General features: G+C 50.0%; 3 protein-coding genes across 3 annotated transcripts in view; 2 read left to right on the top strand and 1 right to left on the bottom strand.

The window, feature by feature from the left end:
• Nucleotides 1–2,151, bottom strand: part of LOC119696488 — a 1,499,846-nt gene extending 1,497,695 nt beyond the window's left edge. Inside the window, 1 exon segment of the mRNA XM_038126216.1 lies at nucleotides 540–2,151. The gene's annotated coding sequence lies outside the window, so the exon portion shown is untranslated.
• The window catches only part of LOC119696487, a 1,710,157-nt gene that overhangs the window by 1,680,586 nt on the left and 8,995 nt on the right, over nucleotides 1–20,576 (top strand).
• On the top strand, nucleotides 3,530–17,610 carry SNRPA (small nuclear ribonucleoprotein polypeptide A). Its single transcript, XM_038126255.1, has 7 exons — nucleotides 3,530–3,609; nucleotides 4,654–4,739; nucleotides 4,853–5,025; nucleotides 10,105–10,287; nucleotides 13,312–13,482; nucleotides 14,205–14,293; nucleotides 16,122–17,610. Exons 2-7 carry the CDS (start codon nucleotides 4,667–4,669, stop codon nucleotides 16,279–16,281), a joined length of 849 nt encoding a protein of 282 aa, XP_037982183.1. The 5' UTR covers nucleotides 3,530–3,609; nucleotides 4,654–4,666; the 3' UTR covers nucleotides 16,282–17,610.

The raw sequence follows: 20,576 nt of genomic DNA, 5'->3' as shown, positions 1-20,576 counted from the left end.
CCAAATGGGCCCAAAAACACCAAAACAAGGGACCTAAAATCACCCATGCGGGCTTAAAGTTTACCCATATGGGCCTAAAATCAGCCAAAGGGACCCAAAATCCACGCTAAAACTGCCCAGTTTATCCTAAAATCGTCCTAACAGGCCTAAACCGCATACAAATGGGCCTAAGCAACCCTGAACCCCATTCCCCATTCCCAGCCATCCCACCCACCAGGGTCCCAGGAATCCCAAGAGTCCCCTCATCTTGGGGTCCCCGCTTTGGCTTTCTGGGGCTCTCCTCTCTCTGGGCTCCCGCTCAGGGAAGCCACAGCTCTTCCGGGGCTCCCAAAAATTGGTGCCTCCCTGCCAGGACTCTGCTGCCACCCACACCGGGACCCCCAAAAACACTTCCCGGGGACCACCCGATGTCCTCCCGAGGGGGCACCTATGGCTCGTCTCTGGAGCCCTGCAAGCTCCAAATATTTTCCCAAAAAATCCCCAAACTCAGAGACCCCCCCACGGCATGTTTGGGGCTGAGCTCCCTCATCCCCGGGCACCTGCGGGATGGGGGGCGATGCTCCCGGCGGGGCTGCGGCGAGTTCAGGAACCGCCGGAGCTCTGCGGTTCCTCCCCTCGGCTCTTCCTCTGCTGCTTCCCGCTGCCGCTCCGCCTCTTCCTCCCTCCCTCCTCCTCCTCCTCCCTCCATTCCCGAACCACGAACTGTGAGGGGAAAGGGGCGGGCTGAAGGAAAAGCGGGAACTCCATTCCCGAACCGCGAACCGTGAGGGGAACGGGGCGGGCTGAAGGAAAAGCGGGAACTCTGAGGGGAAAGGGTGCGGCCAAGTGGGCTGCGGTCCTAAAAGGGCCTGGTTCGCTTAAAAACCACCCAAAAGAGCCTCAAATGCGGCAGAAATCCACCAGGTTTGGCCTAAAATCAGCCAAATGGGATTCAGGTTACCCAATGAGGTCTAAAATCCAGCTAAAGGGACCTAAAATTGCCCAAAGTGGTTTGCGACCCACACAAAATGGCCTGAAATCACCCTTAAATTTCCCAAATGGGCTTAAAATCCTTCCCGAAAGTACCTGTTTTTTCCTGAAATCACCCAAATAGGCCAAAAATCCACCCGATCTTGCCTAAAATCACCCAAACAGACCTAAAACTAACACAAGAGGACCTAAAATCACCCTGAAAAGGCTTGGTTTGGCCTAAAAAGGCAAAAATCCGCCAAATGGGCCCAAAAACACCAAAAAAGGGGCCCAAAATCACCCATGCAGGATTAAGATTCACCCATATGGACCTACAATCGGCCAAAGGGATCTAAAATCTATCCTAAAACAGCTCAGTTTATCCTAAAATCACCCTAAGGGCCTAAAATCATGGAGAATTTTGTTGGGAGTTTAGGGGGAATTATTGGGGTTTTTGGAGAGAATTATGGGATTTTGGGGGAGTTGCAGAATTTTGGGCGCTTTTGTGAATTTTGGGGGGTTTTATTTGCACCTTGGGGGGTGTTTTTTTGGGGATGTTTGGGGGTTTATTGAAACTTTTGGGGGTTTCCTTCTGGAATTTCGGGGGGTTTTACAGGAATTTTTAGGAGGGTTTGTTGGAATTTTGGGGGCATTTAGTGGAATTTTTTGTGGATTTGGGTTTTTTGGGGGGGTTTTCTGGTAGTTTTGGGGGGATTTTGTGGGGGTTTTTTGGATGTTGTCAAGATTTCTTTGGGTCTTGGGGGGATTTTGTGGGACTTTTTGTGGTTTTTAAGGACATTTTTGGGGGATTTGTGGGTTTAATTGGGATTTGGGGGGGGTTGTTGGGATTTCAAGAGATTTCGTGGGCTTTTATTTGGATTCTAGCGTGAGAGTTAATTGACATTTCATGGGTTATATTGGGACTTTTGGGGGTTTTAAGAAGATTTTGGTGCCTCTCAGCCCTTCCCATACCTGGGGACAACACCAAAGTCCCCCCCAGACCCCAAAACCCCCCCACAGTTCCACTAAAACCTCCAAAATCCCCTAAAAATCTAAATAAATTCCTCAAAAACCCCATAGAATCCCTCAAAATCCCAGTGAAACCCACCAAAATTCAAAAAAACTTCCCAAATTTCAATAAACCACCCAATAAACCCCGCCAAGACCCCAATAAAATCCCCCCAAATCCCAACCCCCGCCCCAAAAAAGCCCAGTAATTCTGTGAATTCTGTGAAAACTCAGTAACTTTACTCCAAAATCCCAATAATTCCCCCAAACTCACAACAAAATCTCCCTAAGCCCAAAAAAATGCCCCCCCCCAAATGCCAAAAAATCCCCACAATGTCCCCCCCAAATCCTCCACAAACCATCCCAAAATTCCCGCAAAAATGCCAAAAAATCCCCCAAATCCCAAAAAAAGCCCTCAAAATGCCTGAGAACCCCCTAGACTTGCTGGAGGCCATCCTGGATCAGGGGGGCACCAGCCGGTGGAACTGGAGCCACTTCAGGGGGCCCTTGAAGCTTTTTGGGGAGGGGACACAATGGGAGACCCACACAAAAATGCGGGTTGGGAACCCCTGTTGTGCCCCCTCTCCCCAAAACCCCCAGACCCTGGTTTAGAGTGGGCCTGGGACCCCCCCCACAATGCCCAAATCTCCCCCAGGACCCCCTCCAGGAACCCTAAAACCCCCCAGAGCCCCCCCAGTGTTGGCCCAGGACCACCCTGGAATCTCAACGCTCCCCCAGAACCCCCCGAGACCCCCAGGACCCCCTGGAGAGCCCCCAGACCCCAATCGGGCCCAGCCCAGGCTGTCCCCTGAGACCTCCCCCCAGAGCCCTCCGAAGACGCCTCCCTCCCTCCCCGACTCCTCTCATGACCCCCCAGGACACTTCCAGGACCCCCCAGACTCCTCCCCAAGCCCAACTCGGGACCCCCAAGCCCCCTAGAAGACTTCCCCAAACCTTTCAAGACACCCAGACCCTCCGAAGACCTTCCTACGACCCCTCTCCAAAACCCCCCCAGACCTTCCCACGACACCCCCCCAGAGACTCCTCTTAGAACCCATCCACACCCCCCAGATCCCCCCACAATGCCCCAGGACCCCTCTCCAGACCCTCCCTAAGACCTCCAGGATCCCCCCCACAATCCCCTCTTAGGATCTCCATTCCCCACGTCCAGACCTTCCCACGACACCCCCCCGAGACTCCTCTTAGAACCCATCCACACCCCCAGATCCCCCCACAACGCCCCAGGACCCCTCTCCAGACCCTCCCTAAGACCTCCAGGATCCCCCCCACAACCCCCCTCTTAGGATCTCCATTCCCCACGTCCCGCCCCTGTCCCGGCCGCCTCAGCAGCTCCAGGATCACCGCGTTCTCTGCCAGCCCCTGCCCCGCTCTCTCCCTCAGCGCCCGCCCGCGCCCGCCATGGCGCCTCAGGGGGAGGCGCCGCTTCCCGCCCGGCCGCGGGGTCAGGGGCCGCCGCTTCTTCTCGCCTGTGATTGGCTCGGGCGGCGCGGGGGAGGCGGGCGTTGCTGTGTGATTGGTTGGCTCGGGGAGGGTCGCGCCGCTATTGGTTGGAAGGGCCCCGCGCACGCGGCAGTGGCAGCCGTAGATCGTCCGTGGAGAGCGGCTGAGGAGGCGCCTGAGGAGGCGGCTGAGGTGGGGAATGGAGGGAATGGAGGGGTCTTGGATGGCTTCGGGGGGAAATGGGAGGGGGTTGAGGCGGGTCTGAGGTCGCTGCGGCACGCATTTGGGGGAAGTTGAGCGGGTTTGAGGGGATTTTTGCGGGGTCTGAGTGATAATTAAGGTTCATCTCAGGTTGGTCCGGGAGGGGGAAAGGTGGATATCTGATGTGGGTCGGGAATGAGTTTGGGGGGAATTGGGGTTGTTTGAGGGGCTTTTGTGGGGTGTGAGGTGGATCTGGGGCGAACGTGAAGGCAATTTGGGAGGTTTGAGGGGGATTTGATAGGAACTGGGGGCATTTGAGGTGGGTATGAGGGGAATTGAGTGGTCCGAGGCGGTTTTGGGGAGCGTTGTGCGTGTTTAAGGGAGTTTTTATGGGTTTGAGGGCAAATGGGGCCTTCTGAAGTCGGTATGAGCAGAATTGAGTGGTCCGACGGGGGTCCGGGGTGGACCTGCGGGGAATTTGGGTGGTTTGAGGAGTTTTTGCGGGATCTGGGATGGATTATTGGGGGGGGGGAGTCTGAGATGGGTCCGGGGGGAATTTGGGGGGATCTGAGGTTGGTTGGGGGGGGGGGGTCTGAGGTGAGTCTGAGGAGAAATGAGGGATTTTGGGGAAGGTTAATTGGAAATAGGGTGATCTGAGGTCGGTTTGGGGGGAATGAGGAAGTCTGAGGGGGCTTTGGGGAGTCCCAGGGGGCTTGGGGAGCGGCTTGAGAGGGTCTGGAGGGTTCTCCGGTGGGTTTGGGGGGGTCTGAGGGGGATTGGGGGCATCTGGAGGGATCTCAGGTGCGTCTGGGGGAATTTGAGGGGGATCTCAGGTAGATCTGAGGGGGTTTTGGCGAGTCTCAGGTGGGTCTGGGGTCAATTTTTGGGGGAACTCAGCGGGTCTGAGGGTAATCTGGCAGGGTTTAGGTGAGTCTGGGGTGGATTTGTGGGTCTGGGGGCACCCAAATGGAGGTCCCAGGGGGTGAAGGGGTCACAGCTGTCCCAAATCCCTCTAAAGCTCTCCTGTCCCCACAGAGGGGTCCCGGCCATGGCAGTGCAGGACCCTCGGCCCAACCACACCATCTACATCAACAACCTGAATGAGAAGATCAAGAAGGATGGTGAGGGGGTGCCTGGGGGGGTCTGTGAGTGTCCCCAGGAGTTCAGGCTGTCCCCTGTGTGGCCCCACCGTCACTGTGCTGTCCCCATTGTCACTCTGTTCCTCTGTCCCCAGAGCTGAAGAAGTCCCTCTACGCCATTTTCTCGCAGTTTGGGCAGATTTTGGACATTTTGGTGTCGCGCAGTCTCCGGATGCGGGGCCAGGCCTTTGTCATCTTCAAGGAGATGAGCAGCGCCACCAACGCCCTGCGCTCCATGCAGGGCTTCCCCTTCTACGACAAACCCATGGTGAGACAGAGATTGGGGGGGAAATCCTGAAGTTTTGGGGAAAAAAAATGGAATTCTAGGGAAAAACCGCCAAAATCTGGCCTCAAATATCCCCAAAATCCAACTTGTAATCAATCCACATTCACCCTGAACACTCCAAAGCTTCCCCTTCTATGACACACCCATGGTAAAACAGAAATTCTGGGGAAAAACACTGGAATTTTGGGCAGAAATTCTGGTGTTTTGAGAAAAAACTGTATTCCTGGGAAAAAAAAAAACCCAAATCCAGCTGGAAATCTCCCAAAAATCCCCTGGGAACACCTTCAAATCAAACTAGGAATCAAAGTTTCCCCTTCTATGAGAAGCCCACAGTGGGACAGAAACTTGGGGAAGAAATGTCATGTTCTGGGGAAAAACTTGGAATTCTGGGGAAAAACCTGGAATTCTGGGAAAAAACTCTAGAATTCCAGGGAAAAAATGCCAGAACCTAGCCTCAAGTATCCCCAAAATCCAACCTGTAATCCTCCAAATTCACCCTGAACACCGTAAGGCTTCCCCTTCTACAACAAGCCCGTGATCACCCAAACCTGAGAGAAAATTGTGACATTTTGGGAAAAAAAATCCTGGAATTCTGGGGAAAATCCCACATTCCTGGGGGAAAAAAACCGATTATGCGGCATCAAATATCCCCAAAATCCAACCAGGAACACCCCAAAGCTTTCTGTTTTATGACAAGTTTATGGTGAGAGACAAGTTATGGGGGAAAATGCTCGGATTATGGGAAAAAATCTGTCAATTTTGGGGAAAAAACCTGAATTCCTGGGGGAAAAGAAATAAATCCAGCCTCAAATATCCCCAAAACCCCACCAAAAAAGCCCCCAAATCCAACCAGGAGCTGCCCCAAAGCTTCCTCTGCTATAGCCAACCCCAGTGAGAACCAAATCCAGGGAAAAACCCAAAATTCCAGGAAAACCCCTGAAATCTAGCAAGGAATTCCCAAAGCTTTCCCTTCTATGATAAACCCATGGGGGAACCTCAAATTCAAGCTGGAAGCCCCAAAAATCTGTTGGAAACGCCCAAATCCCTCTTGGAACTCCTCCAAAATCTCTCTGAATTCCCCCAGAACCCTCAGAAATTCCCAAATTCCCCCTAAATCTCTTTGAATTCCCTCAAAGATTCCTCAGAAATTCCTAGATCCCTGCTAGGACTTCCTGAAATACTCCCAAATTGCTCTTGGAGCTCTCCTAAACACCATCTGAAAATCCCCTAAATCCTTTCCTAAATCCCTCAGAATCCCCCAAAATGCCTTGGGATACCTCAAAATGCTCCTTTGAAACCGCCTCCAATTCCCCCAAATTCCTTCTTGAAATTCCCTAAAACTCCTCAGAGCCCCCCAGAATCCCTGAGAAACTCCCTGAATCCCTCCTGGAATCTCTCCCAAATCCCTCAGAACCCCCAAAAATCCCTCAGAAAGCCCCAAAATCCCCCTTGGAAATCCCCAAATCCCTGTTGGAACCTCCCAAATTCCTCTGAATTCTCCCAAAATTCCTTCTTGAACTTCCCAAAATCCCTCAAAAAAGTCCCTTGTTGCTCTTGGAACTCCCCCAGATCCTGTCTGGAACCTCCCCAAATCCCTGAAAATCCCTGAAAATCCCGTTGAAAACCCCAAAATCCCTCTTGGAACTCCCCCAAATCCCCTCTAAATTCCCCCCAAATCTCTCTGAAATTTGCAAAATTCTTTCTAGGACTTCCCAAAGTTCCTTGAAAACCCCAAAATCCCTCTTGGAACTCCCCCAAATCCTTGAGAAAGCCCCAAAATCCTCCCCAGATACCCCCAAAATCCTCGGGAACAACCCCAAATCCTCTCTGGAATCTCCCAAAAATCCCTCGGAAAGCCCCAAATCTGAACGCCCCTCCGAAAACCCCAAAATCCCTCCTGGAGATCCCCAAATCCCTGTTGGAACCTCCCAAATTCCTCTGAATTCTCCCAAAATTCCTTCTTGAACTTCCCAAAATCCCTCAAAAATGTCCCTAGTTGCTCTTGGAACTCCCCCAGATCCTATCTGGAACCTCCCCAAATCCCTTAGAATCCCTGAAAACCTGTGGAAAACTCCAAAATCCCTCTCGGAACTCCCCCAAATCCCCTCTAAATTCCCCCCAAATCTCTATGAAATTTGCAAAATTCTTTCTAGGACTTCCCAAAGTTCCTTGAAAACCCCAAAATCCCTCTTGGAACTCCCCCAAATCCTTGAGAAAGCCCCAAAATCCTTCCCAGATACCCCCCAAATCCTCGGGAACAACCCCAAATCCTCTCTGGAATCTCCCAAAAATCCCTTGGAAAGCCCCAAATCTGAACGCCCCTCCGAAAACCCCAAAATCCCTCCTGGAGATGCCCCAAATCCCTGTTGGAACCTCCCAAATTCCTCTGAATTCTCCCAAAATTCCTTCTTGAACTTCCCAAAATCCCTCAAAAATGTCCCTTGTTGCTCTTGGAACTCCCCCAGATCCTGTCTGGAACCTCCCCAAATCCCTTAGAATCCCTGAAAATCCTGTTGAAAACCCCAAAATCCCTCTCGGAACTCCCCCAAATCCCCTCTAAATTCCCCCCAAATCTCTATGAAATTTGCAAAATTCTTTCTAGGACTTCCCAAAGTTCCTTGAAAACCCCAAAATCCCTCTTGGAACTCCCCCAAATCCTTGAGAAAGCCCCAAAATCCTTCCCAGATACCCCCCAAATCCTCGGGAACAACCCCAAATCCTCTCTGGAATCTCCCAAAAATCCCTTGGAAAGCCCCAAATCTGAACGCCCCTCCGAAAACCCCAAAATCCCTCCTGGAGATGCCCCAAATCCCTGTTGGAACCTCCCAAATTCCTCTGAATTCTCCCAAAATTCCTTCTTGAACTTCCCAAAATCCCTCAAAAATGTCCCTTGTTGCTCTTGGAACTCCCCCAGATCCTGTCTGGAACCTCCCCAAATCCCTTAGAATCCCTGAAAATCCTGTTGAAAACCCCAAAATCCCTCTCGGAACTCCCCCAAATCCCCTCTAAATTCCCCCCAAATCTCTCTGAAATTTGCAAAATTCTTTCTAGGACTTCCCAAAGTTCCTTGAAAACCCCAAAATCCCTCTTGGAACTCCCCCAAATCCTTGAGAAAGCCCCAAATCCTCCCCAGATACCCCCAAAATCCTCGGGAACAACCCCAGATCCTCTCTGGAATCTCCCAAAAAATCCCTCGGAAAGCCCCAAATCTGAACGCCCCTCCGAAAACCCCAAAATCCCTCCTGGAGATCCCCAAATCCCTGTTGGAACCTCCCAAATTCCTCTGAATTCTCCCAAAATTCCTTCTTGAACTTCCCAAAATCCCTCAAAAATGTCCCTAGTTGCTCTTGGAACTCCCCAGATCCTGTCTGGAACCTCCCCAAATCCCTGAAAATACCTGAAAATCCCGTTGAAAACCCCAAAATCCCTCTCGGAACGCCCCCAAATCCCCTCTAAATTCTCCCCAAATCTCTATGAAATTTGCAAAATTCTTTCTAGGGCTTCCCAAAGTTCCTTGAAAACCCCAAAATCCCTCTTGGAACTCCCCCAAATCCTTGAGAAAGCCCCAAATCCTCCCCAGATACCCCCAAAATCCTCGGGAACAACCCCAAATCCTCTCTGGAATCTCCCAAAAATCCCTTGGAAAGCCCCAAATCTGAACGCCCCTTCCGAAAACCCCAAAATCCCTCCTGGAGATCCCCAAATCCCTGTTGGAACCTCCCAAATTCCTCTGAATTCTCCCAAAATTCCTTCTTGAACTTCCCAAAATCCCTCAAAAATGTCCCTAGTTACTCTTGGAACTCCCCCAGATCCTGTCTGGAACCTCCCCAAATCCCTGAAAATCCCATTGAAAACCCCAAAATCCCTCTCGGAACGCCCCCAAATCCCCTCTAAATTCCCCCCAAATCTCTATGAAATTTGCAAAATTCTTTCTAGGACTTCCCAAAGTTCCTTGAAAACCCCAAAATCCCTCTTGGAACTCCCCCAAATCCTTGAGAAAGCCCCAAATCCTCCCCAGATACCCCCAAAATCCTCGGGAACAACCCCAAATCCTCTCTGGAATCTCCCAAAAATCCCTCGGAAAGCCCCAAATCTGAACGCCCCTCCGAAAACCCCAAAATCCCTCCTGGAGATCCCCAAATCCCTGTTGGAACCTCCCAAATTCCTCTGAATTCTCCCAAAATTCCTTCTTGAACTTCCCAAAATCCCTCAAAAATGTCCCTAGTTGCTCTTGGAACTCCCCCAGATCCTATCTGGAACCTCCCCAAATCCCTGAAAATACCTGAAAATCCCATTGAAAACCCCAAAATCCCTCTCGGAACTCCCCCAAATCCCCTCTAAATTCCCCCCAGATCTCTATGAAATTTGCAAAATTCTTTCTAGGACTTCCCAAAGTTCCTTGAAAACCCCAAAATCCCTCTTGGAAATCCCCCAAATCCTTGAGAAAGCCCCAAAATCCTCCCCAGATACCCCCAAAATCCTCGGGAACAACCCCAAATCCTCTCTGGAATCTCCCAAAAAATCCCTTGGAAAGCCCCAAATCTGAACGCCCCTCCGAAAACCCCAAAATCCCTCCTGGAGATCCCCAAATCCCTGTTGGAACCTCCCAAATTCCTCTGAATTCTCCCAAAATTCCTTCTTGAACTTCCCAAAATCCCTCAAAAATGTCCCTAGTTGCTCTTGGAACTCCCCCAGATCCTGTCTGGAACCTCCCAAAATCCCTGAAAATCCCATTGAAAACCCCAAAATCCCTCTCGGAACGCCCCCAAATCCCCTCTAAATTCCCCCCAAATCTCTATGAAATTTGCAAAATTCTTTCTAGGACTTCCCAAAGTTCCTTGAAAACCCCAAAATCCCTCTTGGAACTCCCCCAAATCCTTGAGAAAGCCCCAAAATCCTCCCCAGATACCCCCAAAATCCTCGGGAACAACCCCAAATCCTCTCTGGAATCTCCCAAAAATCCCTTGGAAAGCCCCAAATCTGAACGCCCCTCCGAAAACCCCAAAATCCCTCCTGGAGATGCCCCAAATGCCCCCAATCCCGGGAATGTGCCGTCCCCAGCGGATCCAGTACGCCAAGACGGACTCGGACATCATCGCCAAGATGAAGGGAACGTTCGTGGAGCGGGAGCGGGATCGGGACCGGGAGCGCAAACGGGACAAGCGCAAAGCCAAGGGAGGAGAGGCCCCCGGCCCCAAAAAGAGCGGGGCTGCAGCGCAGGGGGCAGCGCAAGGGGCAGTGCCCGTGAGTGCCAGGGGGATTTGGGATTGGTTTAGGGGATTTGGGATGGTTTTAGGGGATTTTGGGATGGTTTTATGCCTTTTGGGATTGTTCCCTGGGCATTTGGGATCAGTCAGGGGGCATTTGGGATCACTACGGGGGCTTTGGGATTGTGTAATGGGATTTTGGGGGGATTTGAGGGTGGTTCCGAGGGATTTGGGATCATTCCATTGGGTTTTGGGGTGGGTTTATGGGATTTGGGATTGGGATTGTTCCCTGGGCATTTGGGATCACTACAGGGGCTTTGGGATTGTGTAATGGGATTTTGGGGGGATTTGGGGGTGGTTCCGGGGGATTTGGGATCATTCCATTGGGTTTTGGGGTGGGTTTATGGGATTTGGGATTGGGATTGTTCCCTGGGCATTTGGGATCAGTCAGGGGGCATTTGGGGTCACATACAGGGGCTTTGGGATTGTGTAATGGGATTTTGGGGGGATTTGAGGGTGGTTCCGGGGGATTTGGGATCATTCCATTGGGTTTTGGGGTGGGTTTATGGGATTTGGGATTGGGATTGTTCCCTGGGCATTTGGGATCACTACGGGGGCTTTGGGATTGTGTAATGGGATTTTGGGGGGATTTGAGGGTGGTTCCGGGGGATTTGGGATCATTCCATTGGGTTTTGGGGTGGGTTTATGGGATTTGGGATTGGGATTGTTCCCTGGGCATTTGGGATCAGTCAGGGGGCATTTGGGATCACTACAGGGGCTTTGGGATTGTGTAATGGGATTTTGGGGGGATTTGAGGGTGGTTCCGGGGGATTTGGGATCATTCCATTGGGTTTTGGGGTGGGTTTATGGGATTTGGGATTGGGATTGTTCCCTGGGCATTTGGGATCACTCAGGGGGCATTTGGGATCATTCCATTGGGTTTTGGGGTGGGTTTATGGGATTTGGGATTGGGATTGTTCCCTGGGCATTTGGGATCACTCAGGGGGCATTTGGGATCACTACGGGGGCTTTGGGATTGTGTAATGGGATTTTGGGGGGATTTGAGGGTGGTTCCGGGGGATTTGGGATCATTCCATTGGGTTTTGGGGTGGGTTTATGGGATTTGGGATTGGGATTGTTCCCTGGGCATTTGGGATCACTCAGGGGGCATTTGGGGTCACATACAGGGGCTTTGGGATTGTGTAATGGGATTTTGGGGGGATTTGAGGGTGGTTCCGGGGGATTTGGGATCATTCCATTGGGTTTTGGGGTGGGTTTATGGGATTTGGGATTGGGATTGTTCCCTGGGCATTTGGGATCACTCAGGGGGCATTTGGGATCACTACGGGGGCTTTGGGATTGTGTAATGGGATTTTGGGGGGATTTGAGGGTGGTTCCGGGGGATTTGGGATCATTCCATTGGGTTTTGGGGTGGGTTTATGGGATTTGGGATTGGGATTGTTCCCTGGGCATTTGGGATCAGTCAGGGGGCATTTGGGGTCACATACAGGGGCTTTGGGATTGTGTAATGGGATTTTGGGGGGATTTGGGATCATTCCATTGGGTTTTGGGGTGGGTTTATGGGATTTGGGATTGGGATTGTTCCCTGGGCATTTGGGATCAGTCAGGGGGCATTTGGGGTCACATACAGGGGCTTTGGGATTGTGTGATGGGATTTTGGGGGGATTTGAGGGTGGTTCCGGGGGATTTGGGATCATTCCATTGGGTTTTAGGGTGGGTTTATGGGATTTGGGATTGGGATTGTTCCCTGGGCATTTGGGATCAGTCAGGGGGCATTTGGGATCACTACGGGGGCTTTGGGATTGTGTAATGGGATTTTGGGGGGATTTGAGGGTGGTTCCGGGGGATTTGGGATCATTCCATTGGGTTTTGGGGTGGGTTTATGGGATTTGGGATTGGGATTGTTCCCTGGGCATTTGGGATCAGTCAGGGGGCATTTGGGATCAGTCAAGGGGCATTTGGGATTGTGTAATGGGATTTTGGGGGGATTTGAGGGTGGTTCCGGGGGATTTGGGATCATTCCATTGGGTTTTGGGGTGGGTTTATGGGATTTGGGATTGGGATTGTTCCCTGGGCATTTGGGATCAGTCAAGGGGCATTTGGGATCACTACAGGGGCTTTGGGATTGTGTAATGGGATTTTGGGGGGATTTGAGGGTGGTTCCGGGGGATTTGGGATCATTCCATTGGGTTTTGGGGTGGGTTTATGGGATTTGGGATTGGGATTGTTCCCTGGGCATTTGGGATCAGTCAGGGGGCATTTGGGATCACTACGGGGGCTTTGGGATTGTGTAATGGGATTTTGGGGGGATTTGGGGGTGGTTCCAGGGGATTTGGGATCATTCCATTGGGTTTTGGGGTGGGTTTATGGGATTTGGGATTGGGATTGTTCCCTGGGCATTTGGGATCAGTCAGGGGGCATTTGGGATCACTACGGGGGCTTTGGGATTGTGTAATGGGATTTTGGGGGGATTTGAGGGTGGTTCCGGGGGATTTGGGATCATTCCATTGGGTTTTGGGGTGGGTTTATGGGATTTGGGATTGGGGCACAGGGGGCAGTGCCTGTGAGTGCCAGGAATTCAGCATCGGTTTAGGGGATTTTGGGATCAGTCCTGGGGGATTCGGAATCGGTTTATGGGAGTTTGGGGCGTTTCTGGGGAATTTTGGGGATGTTTTGGGATTCTGTCGGTGCCTTTGGGATGATTTGGAGTGTGTTGGGATCTCTCCTCAGGGGATGTGTTTGGGATAACTTTGGGATTCTGTCGGTGCCTTTGGGATGATTTGGAGTGTGTTGGGATCTCTCCTCAGGGGATGTGTTTGGGATAACTTTGGGATTCTGTCGGTGCTTTTGGGATGATTTGGGGTGCGTTGGGGTCTTTCTCCTCAGGGGATGTGTTTGGGATAACTTTGGGATTCTGTCGGTGCTTTTGGGATGATTTGGAGTGTGTTGGGATCTCTCCTCAGGGGATGTGTTTGGGATAACTTTGGGATTCTGTCGGTGCTTTTGGGATGATTTGGGGTGCGTTGGGATCTCTCCTCAGGGGATGCCACCACTGGCGCAGCCGCCCCGGATGCTGCCACACCTGGGGGGACAACCGCCCTACATCCCCCCCCCGGGCATGATTCCAGCCCCAGGAATGGCCCCGAATCCAGGAATTCCCCCGGGAATGGCCCCACAACCTGGAATGGCCCCAATCCCTACCCCACAGCCCGTAAGTGACCTCAGGACCTGAGTGATTATGGGGACTTGGGGGATTTTTGGGGTGGATTCTGTGAGATTTTGCAGGATTTTGGTGGGATTTTGAGGGAATTTTTTTGTGGGAATTTTTTGGGTGGATTTCATGAGATTTTGGATAGGATTTGAAGGGACTTGGGGACATTTTTGGGGGGATTTGTGAGGGTTTTGGTGTGGATTTTTGGAATGGATTTGCAGTGGATTTTGAGGCTTTTGGGACAATTTTTGTGGGATATTTTGTGGGGATATTTTGGACTGTTTTGAGGGATTTTTTGGGTGGGTTTTGTGTAATTTGGGGATTTTTGTGTAGATTATTCTGTGTGGATTCTGTGGGATTTTTAGAGGGACTTACTGGAACTTTTTGAGGATTTTCTCTGTGGGATTTTTAGGGTGATTTTTATGGGATATTTTGAGGGATTTCTGTGGGCTTTGGCACATTTTTTGTGGGGATTTTTGGTGTGAATTTTGTTGTCTTTTGGGTGGAATTTTGGTGAGTTTTTGGTCAGATTTGGAGACATTTCTTTGGGATTTTTTTAGAGAGATCTTTTGGGGTTTTTGGTGGGATTTTGGGCAGATTTTTGTGGGAGTTTTTTTTGGATTTTGGTGGGATTTTTGGGCAGATCTTTTAGTGTGTATACAGTTGTGACTTTAGGTAGATTTTGGGCCTGATTTTGGGGTTTTTCTCTCATTTCCCTGCAGCTGTCAGAAAACCCCCCGAACCACATCCTGTTCCTGACCAACCTCCCTGAGGAGACCAACGAGCTGATGCTGTCCATGCTCTTCAACCAGTGAGATCTGGGGAAATCCTGGGATTTTGGGAATTCTGGGCAGGGTTTGGGGGATTTTGGGGTATTTTGGGGCTTGGAGGAGGTGATGAGGAGGGCTTGGGGCTGGATATTTTTTTGAAAATACCAGGATTTGGGGGAGGCAATTTCTAGATTTTTTTGGGTGGAAATTTCTGGGTTTTTGGGGGGGGATTTCTGGATTTTTGGAGGAAGGTTTCCAGATTTTTTTGAGGAATGTTTTTGGGTTTTTTGGAGAAAATACTCGGATTTAGGAGCGGGGGAAGGAAATTCTGGAATTTTTAGGGGTAAATTTCTGGATTTTTGGGGAGTTGGATTTCTGGGTTTATTTCGGAATGGCCCTGGAGTTTTTGGGGGAAGTTCCTCGATTTTTGGGAATGCTTCAGAATTTTTTTTGGAGAAACTTTCTGGACTCGGAGGGACAGGTTTATGAGTTTTTGGGGAAACATTTCTGGGTTTTTTTAAGAAAGTTTCCAGATCCTGAGGAATGTTTCCTGATTTTTGGGGGAATATTTGTGGCTTTTGGGAGGAAGTTCCTTGATTTTGGAATATTTCAGGATTTTCTGCGGGGAAGCTTCTGTCTTTTTAGGGGGACAGTTATGGATTTTTTGGGGGAAGATCCTCAGTTTTTGAGTTTATTTGGGTTTTGGGGGGGATGTTTCTGGACTTTTGGGATTTCTGGATGTTTTGGGGAACACTTCTGGATTTTGGGAGTCTTTCTGGATTTTTTCAGGGAGTTTTGGGGGGGGGATGTTTCTGTATTTTTAGGGAGGTTGGCTTTTGGGGGTTTTGAACAATTTTGGGAAGGTTTTTGTGGGATTTTGGGGGTTGGATTTTGGGGGAATGTTTCTGGACTTGGGGGAATTTTTCAGGATTTTGTGGGATATTTCTGGATTTTGGGGGGTGTTGGGGTTTGGGGGATTTTGAGAATGTTTAGGTGGGATTTGGAGTTGGGTTTTTGATTTTTGGGATGTTGGATTTTTTGGAAACGTTTTGGAATTTTTGGGGTTGTTGGATTTTTGGGGAGTTGAACATTGGGGGCGTTCTTGGAATTTGGGGAAATTTTGAGATTTTTGGGAGATTTCAAGAGGAGTCAGGTGGAGGTTGGGTTGGATTTTTGGGGGAATGTCTCTGGATTTTTTTGGAGGGAAATGGTTCCAGATTTTTGGGGAGTATTTCTGGAGTTAGATTTCTGGGTTTTTGGGAAGCGTTGCTGGATATTTTTGGGGACATTTCTGGGTATTTGGTGCAGTTGGATTTCTGGATCTCTTGAGGGGGAAAAGTCTGGAATTTGAGGGGGAAATTCTGGATTTTTTGGGAATATTTCTGGACTTTTATGGGGAATTGGGATTTCTGGAAATTTTTTTTTTAACGTTTCTGGATTTTGGGGGATGTAGCTGGATCTTTTTGGGGATGTTTCCAACTTTTTTGGGGGGAACACTTCTGGATTTTTTGGGGGAAATTTTTAGGTTCTTTGGTTTTTTGGCGAATGTTTCTGGGTTTTTGAGAGAAGTTTCTGGATTTTTTGGGGAACATTGCTGGATATTTGGGAATGGTGCTGAATTTCTAAGAGAGGCTGTTTCAGCTTTTTTTTTTTTGTGGGGGATGCTTCTGGATCTTTGGGGGGAACATTTCTGGATATTTTTTGAGAACATTTCTGAATTTTTGGGGGACCATTTCTGGAGTGATTTTGGGGGAACATTCCCAGATTTTTTGGGGAACCTTCCTGGATTTCTGGGGCAACATTCCCAGGTCTTGGGGGGAACAGTCCCAGGTTTTTTCAGGCTCTCCTGACCCCATTTCCCCATCCCAGGTTCCCAGGCTTCAAGGAGGTGCGCCTGGTGCCCGGGCGCCATGACATCGCCTTCGTGGAGTTTGACACCGAGGTGCAGGCAGGTGCTGCCCGGGAGGCCCTGCAGGGCTTCAAGATCACCCAGAGCAACGCCATGAAGATCTCTTTCGCCAAAAAGTGACACAAAACACCCCAAACCCCACCAAAATACCCCAACCCCCCCCCCCCAAAAAAAAAGGGCCCAAAATACCCATAAAAAGTGCCTCAAACCCGTCCCTAAATACCCAAAACCTGCCCCAAAACACCCCAAATCCCTCCTAACCACCCCAAAATCCCATAGAAACACCCTAAAATCCCTCAAAACCACCCCAGAACACCCTAAATCCCATAAAACTGCCCCCAAATCCCAGTAAAATACTCCAAACATCCCAGAAAACTGTTCCAAAAATGGTCCTGGCCCTGCTCCAAACCCCCCATGCTTCCCCACTCCCCCAGGTAAGTTCAGCTTGGCCCAAATTCTCCTTTTCCCCATCTGAAATCCTCCTTTTTTCACCCCAAATTATGTTTTTTTTCCAGCTCAAATCCTTTGTGGGTCCCCAGATCCCCTTTTCCATCCCAATTCCCCACCCCAAATCCTGTTTTTTTCACTCCAAATCCTTTGTGCATCCCAAATCCCCTTTTTCCACTCCAAATCCTCCCCTGCTCACCCTAAATCCCTCTTTCCCACCCAAAATCTCCTTTTTCAACCCCAAATCTTCTTTTCCCACCACAAATGCTCCCTGCCCACCCTAAATCCTCTTTTTCCACCCAAAATCTTTCCCCATCCTGAATCCCTCAATTCCCACCCCAATTCCCCCTTTTCTTCTTCCCACCCTAAATCCCCCTTTCCCCACCCAAAATACCTTTTTTTCCCCCAATTCTCTTTTTTTTATCTTAAATCCTTTTTTTCCACCCCAAATCCCCTTTTTTCCACCCAAAATCCTCTTCCATCCCAATATCCCCTTTTCCCACCACAATCCTGACCCCCAAATCCTCAATCCCCACCCTAAATCCCCTTTTCTCGCCCAAATCTCCTTTTTTTCCATCCCAAATCCTTCTTTGTGCATCCCAAATCTTCCTTCTTTCACCCCAAAATCTCCTTTTTTCGTCTTAAATCCTATTCTTTCCTCCCTAAATCTCCTCACCCCAAATCCTTCTTCTTTCACCCTAAATCCCCTTCTTTCGCCCTGGATCCCCACCCCAAATCCACTTTCTCAGCCCCCCAGGGACTTTTGGGGTTCCTGAGGAGTTTTGGGGGTTATTCCCAGCATTGTACCCAGGGTCTCTCTGCAGACATTGCACCTGGAGCTGCCCCCGTCCCGGATAAACCCAAATCCCCTTTTCCCACTCCTCCAGATGGTTTTGTTGTTCCCAAGGGGTTTTTTTGGGGTCTTTCCCAGCATTGTACCCAGAGTCTCTCTGCAGACATTGCACCTGGAGCCTTCCCAAATAAACCCCACTGTGCCCCCCAGGGCTGGACTGTTTTTGGGGGGGTGTTGGGGATTGGGGGGGCGTGACCCCCAAACTTTGGGAATGGGGGGATTTGATCCTAAAATTTGGGTTTGTGGGGGGTTTGACAATCCCGGGATTTGGGGGTGTTTGACGCCAGGATTTGTGGATTGGACCCCAGACTTTGGGGATGAGGAGGGTTGGACACCCCACATATTTCAAACCCCAAAGTTGGGGATGAGGAGGGTTTAACCCCAAACTTTGGGGATTGAGGGTGTTTGGCACCTCAGGATTTAGGATTTGGAGATATTTGACCCCAGACTTTGGGAATTGGGGGTGGCGGACACCCCAGATGTTTCTGCAGGATTTGGGGTTATGGGGATTCAACCCAAACGTTTGGGAACTGGGGAGTGTTTGATACCCCAGGATTTGAGATTTGGGGGGTTTGATCCTAAAATTTGGGTTTTGGGGTGATGGGGGGAGGTTGACATCCCAGAGTTTTGGTTTAGGGCTGTTTGACACCCCCCCCCCCCAGTGTTGGAACCCCCAGGATTTGGGGTCAGGGGGGTTTGACCCCAGCATTCAGGGTGTTTGACCCCCTCAGGTTTGCGGTTGGGGTTGAGATTGGAGCCATTCCCTGGAAACAGCGGTGGGATCAGGAATGGGAGCAGGATCAGGATTGGGAAGGGGAGACACCCCGACCCAAGAAGAGTTCCCGACCTTGGGGAGAGACCTCGCCCCAATCCCGGAATGGACCCCTCCCCAATGGACCCTGCCCCACTTACGGACCCTTCCCTGTCACTATACAGGGTGACACAGCTCAGAGCACCACGACTCCATCAGAAGGGTGCATAAGAGAATTTATTCGGGTAACATGTTACTTTTACAGTTCTCCAAGATATTTACATTTCCCCAACTGACACACGCGTTGCCCATTGGTCATAGGAGAGAAACAAAGTCCTCAATGGGTGGACAAGGAGCCACGTCATTCTGTGAGCCAGCTAGAGTCTGTACCTTTTAACTTTCCATCCTTCATCACGTTGCCATGTTGACAACCTTGATGTCTTCCTCAGGAGAGATATGGGGCTTTCTTTATCTTTAGGAAGCCTTCATGGCTCACAAGAACAGCACAGAATGTCTTTCCTACAGTTCCCCTCTCCTAGACCCGTCCCTGTCACGATCCGCTCTACGAACAGGGGTCATGATGGTTCTTTAACTGATCTCAGAGTGCAAAACACAACACAGAAAGGGGATTGCAGTGTCAATCAAAACCAATGCACCTTTATTGAATGAGCACAGCAAATACGTTAAAGGAATTAGGGAAAGGAAAAGAATGGAAAAGGATAGAAGAGAGGGAGGGAGGATAGCTACCAGAGGTACAAAGTCCTCATAGTCCAGCCGATGGAGTTCACCTAGTCACATTGGGGAGATCTCAGAAGTCCTGGTTGACTCAAGGTTGTATTGTAGTCCATTGCTGAGGGGGAACAGGTACAAAAAAAAAAAGTATTGAAATTGCTGGGGGGAAAAAGGTATTGAAGATAGGTATAGACAGTTCATGTTCTCAGCAGGATAAGTCAATATCAGCAGTGAGCAGGACCTGTTGTTTCAGGACTGGTTTCTATGGGAAACCAGTCTAGGTCCAGTGAACACACCTGCAGGCAACACTTAGCAGGCATCCCAATTCAGTCAGGCCAGCACTCCCTGTATCATGATTATAGGGGTCTCAGTCCTTGGGAGGCAGGCTTCAATCTCCATCCGTCACATTGGTAGTGCAGCAGATGAAGGATTTTCCATGGGGGGCTACCAAAGTTACCCCAGCAAGTCCATCTGGCCAAGAGGTGGGAAAATTTCTGGGCTACTGTCACAAAGCAGGTGCAAGCATATAGGGCACGTCACCCCTTGGCAGGCCCTGCTAGAAGCAGTCACAATAGACACACCTGCGAACAATCACTCTGCAGGCCAGAGCTCTGCTCATGGGCCTCAGGATCTTGGCGTGTATCCACCACCGGCAGGCCAGAATTCCAATCGGGGTCCTCAGGGTCCCGACGTCTGTCCTTGGGACGGTTGTTGTCGGAACCCAGGATTCTCCTCTGGGTGCCCTGGATGGCCAGAGCTGCAGGCAGGGGGCTCTGAGACCCTGGCATGCAGCCAAAGACACTCTTGGGGTTTTGATCTTAGCCCATGGAGCAAGTTACTAACTCTGTAGGAAGAATTACAAGCCACACACACACAAGTTTAGATAGCATAGTAGAGATAATCACAAAGTGAAAGGAAGGATTTCTGAGTGCTGTACAGGGGGGTTTTAAGCCTTGTACGCAGGGGTCCAAGTTTTGTACATGGGGGTCAGGGATTCTAAGATGGAGGGATTTGGGTGTGCCCTGTCCTCTTTCTTTCTCCTTCCTAACCTCCATGTCTTTGGTGATGTTGGCACTCACAGATTGGTTTAGAGTAGAAAGTCACCATTCAATATAGATAGTAGGCATTGGGGAAAAAGTATAAACATGTAGTACGTAATATATGATATAAAAGATAGCACCAGCCCCCTGGGAGGGCAGTGTGCCTTTGTCTGAGCTGCTGAACGGGCCACAGCAGCTCAGGAGAAGAATCTTGTAGATAACCAACGATAAACAACCTTGAGAACAGACAACAGAAGACTACTGAGTCTTTCTTCGAAGGCACGGGTTGGAGGAGGGACTTTTCCATCTTTCGGGGTCATCCCAATCCGGGGGTGAAACCCCACAGGTTGTGAGGCAAATGAGGGGGAACTTCTGATCGTCTTTCACACCACCCGGTGACTCCCAACAGTCTTCAAAGGGTTTTCATCAGCAGGGTTCCGTAGTATCATTGTGAAGTCTTCAGGACTTGTCATGTTGGTAGCATATCCCAGAAAACAGAGACAGTATGGAGAGAGAGAGAGAGAAAAGAAGGAAAAGAAAAGATAAAAGGGGAAAAGGGAAACAATAAATATAATTAACAATAATTAAAACA

This window comes from Motacilla alba, unplaced genomic scaffold (assembly GCF_015832195.1).
Source record: "Motacilla alba alba isolate MOTALB_02 unplaced genomic scaffold, Motacilla_alba_V1.0_pri HiC_scaffold_31, whole genome shotgun sequence".
In the NCBI taxonomy this organism is placed as follows: Eukaryota; Metazoa; Chordata; class Aves; order Passeriformes; family Motacillidae; genus Motacilla; species Motacilla alba.
The sequence above is the reverse complement of the archived record's forward strand: the minus strand, read 5'-3'. Positions and strand labels throughout refer to the sequence as shown.

What these genes read in the sequence shown, in the direction of transcription:
- SNRPA (XM_038126255.1), top strand. Translation starts at nt 4,667, where the DNA reads ATGGCAGTGCAGGACCCTCGGCCCAACCACACCATCTACATCAACAAC. An exon ending in TGAGAAGATCAAGAAGGATG is followed by an intron (nt 4,740 to 4,852) that starts GTGAGGGGGTGC and finishes CTCTGTCCCCAG; the next exon opens with AGCTGAAGAAGTCCCTCTAC. An exon ending in CCTTCTACGACAAACCCATG is followed by an intron (nt 5,026 to 10,104) that starts GTGAGACAGAGA and finishes TGCCGTCCCCAG; the next exon opens with CGGATCCAGTACGCCAAGAC.